At 41.1% G+C, this 4,010-nt stretch overlaps 1 protein-coding gene across 1 annotated transcript in view; it reads right to left on the bottom strand.

The window, feature by feature from the left end:
• MED17 (mediator complex subunit 17) overlaps window positions 1-4,010 on the bottom strand; it is a 24,738-nt gene that overhangs the window by 13,445 nt on the left and 7,283 nt on the right. The window contains exons 3-7 of the mRNA XM_045293077.1: window positions 3,634-3,734; window positions 2,220-2,391; window positions 2,025-2,109; window positions 1,525-1,677; window positions 132-262 (exon numbers count right to left, since the gene is read on the bottom strand). Coding sequence (XP_045149012.1) covers window positions 132-262; window positions 1,525-1,677; window positions 2,025-2,109; window positions 2,220-2,391; window positions 3,634-3,734 — 642 coding nt within the window. The remainder of the gene's footprint in view (window positions 1-131; window positions 263-1,524; window positions 1,678-2,024; window positions 2,110-2,219; window positions 2,392-3,633; window positions 3,735-4,010) is intronic.

A 4,010-nucleotide genomic window follows, 5' to 3' on the forward strand; every position in this document is an offset into this window, starting at 1 on the left:
CTTTCACTGCAGAGGGCCACTGAGCACTGACGCTGCTGCGAGAGAAAGCCTCAACTGAGAGGAGGCGTGCGCACACCCGGCCCTGGACACGCACACCACGACCACGCGAAGAAACACATTCAGTCCATTACCTCTCTCATCAGGAGATGCAAATTATGTTCCAGAACATAAAGATGGTCCTCTTGACTTTGCTTCTCAGACGCGAATTTCTGAGATTTCTTGTCATTTGAGGAATGGCACAAAGAAATAGACAACTGCAAGCCTATTATTTAAAAAGAAATGGGAGCGGGGATAAGTGAAAATAAGCTGCACTATGGAAAGAGCCAAATTATTTATCTTCATGAATTCACCACAATGAGATTATTCATGAGTATAAGAAACTTCCAAAATAGGAATGATGATACTTATTTTATAAACTAAGGGGGTAATAAAAAATGCAAGAAAAAGAAACTACCAGATATTTTAACCATTTAGAGTCTGCTGACCTACAATGTGGCTATTTACCTTGACCTGTGGCTCCAGGCAGCTGGACAAAACCTGCACACTAACTTGTTTCTTCCAGCTTTAAAATGAAAACACAGACTCGGTCCTGGTCTCACTGCTCAGACAGATCCCTCCCTGCTCCCGAGAGCCAGGACGGGCCTTTTCACTTCTGGAACCCAGGCAACTGACGACCTAAACAGAGCCCTCAGAACTTAAAAACATTCACTCAAACTGGGCTCCAAGGTAAGTCTAACTACTTTGTAAAAATATTTTAAAATGCTGTTTCTACCAAGAACCGTATTTCATAAACGAAACCTTTTGTTTGAGATCTCATTTAGACAGTAAGTCAACATCCTGCAAAACCTCCCACGATGGTGTTAGCACACACACATCAAAGCAAAGGCAGAGCTAGAGCCCCACGAATCGCCAATTTCTAGCACATGCTGTTCTAAAACCAGGAGCAACATGGCTGAAGCCACAGAACAGAATGAGCACTGCAGTTTTTTTGTTTGGTTTTTTATTTCCCATTCAATTTTATTTTTTAACCGTTGATATTTCTTTTTTCTTTTTAATCATTTTATTTTATTTATTTTATTGTTTTAATCATTTTATTGGGGGATCATACAACTCTTATCATAACCCATAATCCATTGTATCATGCACATTTGTACATTTGTTGCCATCATCATACTCAAAACATTTGCTTTCTGTTTGAGGCCCTGGTATCAGCTCCTCATTTCCCCCCCTCCCTCCCCACTCCCTCATGAACCCTTGATAATTTATAAATTATTATTTTGTCATGTCTTACTCTGTCTGATGTCTCCCTTCACCCACTTTTCTGTTGTCCGTCCCCCAGGGAGGAGGTTATATGTAGATCCCTGTAATTGGTTCCCCCTTTCCACCCCACCCTCCCTCCACAAGCAGTGCAGTTTGAGTTGCACGTTTTGACTGGCTACCTCTGTGCTTACTGTTCCCCGACTTAGTCTGATTGCTTAAGCTAGAAAGTCCTATTTTAAACTCTCACAGGGGTTGGTCTCTTACTTGGAAAGGGCTGAGAAATAATCTGATTTTTCACCACAATGTGAGGGATCTGTGATTTAATTTGCACAGCTTCCCGAGACAGCTGTGCAAAAATTTCTTTACACAAGAGGACATTCTGCGCCGCTTCTAATTTCGTCTGCCAATGTGGGGAACCTGAAAAACAGGAAAGCGGTATTTATCGACATGATCTAAGTATGTTATTCATTAACTGGCTTATATGGTGATGTGAATAGATAAACGGTCAAACAAGACTTCACTGAGCATATGTATACTCTTTCTTTTACACAAAACTCATTAAGTTTAATCCTCAAAAATATTATAAAGCTATTCATTAATGTAATTTAACAATTATGGAATTTTTACAACACATAAAAGGCTACAAAAGTACATTTCTAATTTCTCTTATTCAAACATCTATTTTCCTATCGCTATTTGTGTTCATTTGATCCCAAATGTAGGTTCCATAAGAGGAGAAGTAAGAGGACAGAATGTAACTACACCTGGTTTGGACTTGGGCAAAGCGCGCTTGAAGAGGTTAACTGTGCCGAGGTCACCAATGTCTGGAGCCTGTTTTTGTATTGAAACCTGTGTGACAACACAGCGTGAAAGAACAAACAGTTTAGGTAAATTAGCTTCTGGCCAGTTAATGAGATTTTTTTAAAACAAACAAACAAAAAAAACACTTTGACAGATACCTTAATATAGGCAGATCCTTCTAAATCACTAGGGATTTGGACATCAAGGGGGCAGTAATCTTCTGGTATTTTCTTATCCATATCAATATCAGTGTTCTTTATAACTTCAAATGTACCATGATGAGGAAAGAGAGATCCTATGGGCCAGTCAAGGAAAAAAACAAAACAAAAACTGAACACCCTTATTTAACCCATATTTCAAGTATACACAAATACCTCATGACTTTTCTGAACTATCGTGTGTGTGTGTGTGTGTGTGTGTGTGTGTGTGTGTGTGTGTGTGTGTGTGTGAGAAGAATTTGGCAGAGATGGGTTGGGGTGTTAAGCAAAGGGAAAAGAGGAAATGGGAAAGTTAATACCATAAAACAAACAAACAGAAAGCACTCCTTGGTCTAATGACATCATCCTGAAACCGACTCTTCAACCCTCCGATCGTCTCACTCCAGCGGGAGACTGATAGCCCGGATCACTGCGAAGGCCTCCGGCCTCCCCAGACTTGGGAGACAGGATCCCTCTGATTGCTAGTTTACCTTCCGCATGAAGGCTGCAGCTACAGCGTCTTGAATTCAGCCAGAGGATGACAAAAGGAAAATACACACACCACCTTTCCTAAACCAGTGCCCAGATTTGTGTTTTGTATAGCTTAGTAGGTTGTTCTGGCTACTGAGTTCTGTGGGCAATCAGTGGTTAAATATAATGTTTGATCCAAAGAAAATATTTTGAAGACCTTATTGCAATTAAAAACAGAATTGAATTCTGCTAGATTTGAATTCGATTTTGAAACAGGATTTTGCCCTCGAGAATTCAAAACTCCCCCTTCTCCTCTAGACTGAGGCGGTGCGTCTTCATTATGTGGCCTAACCACCTCCAATTTTCTTCCTTTCAGAAAATGATCGCTCGTTCTGGCAAGGGACTCGTCTTCTGCACCTCAGTTGCAGTGTCTGAGGATTCTCATGTTCATCGCCTCACTGAACCCTTACTATCTGGGAGGAGGTATTGCTGTCCTCATTTTACAATGAAGATGACAAAAAGATATGATGAACTAAAAGGCACAGGGGGATTTGAATTCAGGTGAACTGAATCCGAGTTAAGAGTTCTGCCAGCAACTTGTAAGACATTACAACGGGTATCTTGAGAAGCCTCACACTGTATCTCAACAACAAAGGGTTGTTATCAAAAGAGGTGAATTTGAGAACATCAAACTTTGATATAATCCAGCAAAACATATATTGTGCCCACCAGAGCTGCAGCCCTGGCTGAATGGCAGAAGAAGGAAGGCCCCACCTCTCTCTTCATCTGGGATCTAAAAACCGTTTAGCAAGCTAAATAGAAAAATAAGGGAAAATGGAAACACTACTTTTCTCCTGTAGGTCTCGGGTTGTTTGTTTGAACAATTTTAGTAGCATTAATTCACCTGATCACACAATCCAGCCACATCACGGAGAGCTGTTCGGTCAGCACCACAATCCGTTTTAGAACATGTTCTTCATGCTGCTTGTCGTTACCAGTCTCGGGCTTTAAGGAATCAAACTCTCTGAGAAGTCTAGTCCTGCCTCCTTTTGGTAAAAGTGGTAATTACAGTTTAGGATGTGTTAGTCCTTAACTCCATATTTGAACTTCTTTGTTAAACGCTAAAAGGTTTCAAATTGGATCTAAACTAGATCCTTCAGAAGCCCCGGGTGGTACGTGCAGCTAACTGAAAGGTTTGACTGCTCTGTGGGAAAAAGACCAATCTCCAAAAAGGGTCACAGAGAAGAAACCCTCAGGCAGCCCTCTGTCCCACGAGGCCAT

Source organism: Echinops telfairi, unplaced genomic scaffold (genome assembly GCF_000313985.2).
Source record: "Echinops telfairi isolate 266 unplaced genomic scaffold, ASM31398v2 ScPeMD7_1713;HRSCAF=2227, whole genome shotgun sequence".
NCBI classification, from domain to species: domain Eukaryota; kingdom Metazoa; phylum Chordata; class Mammalia; order Afrosoricida; family Tenrecidae; genus Echinops; species Echinops telfairi.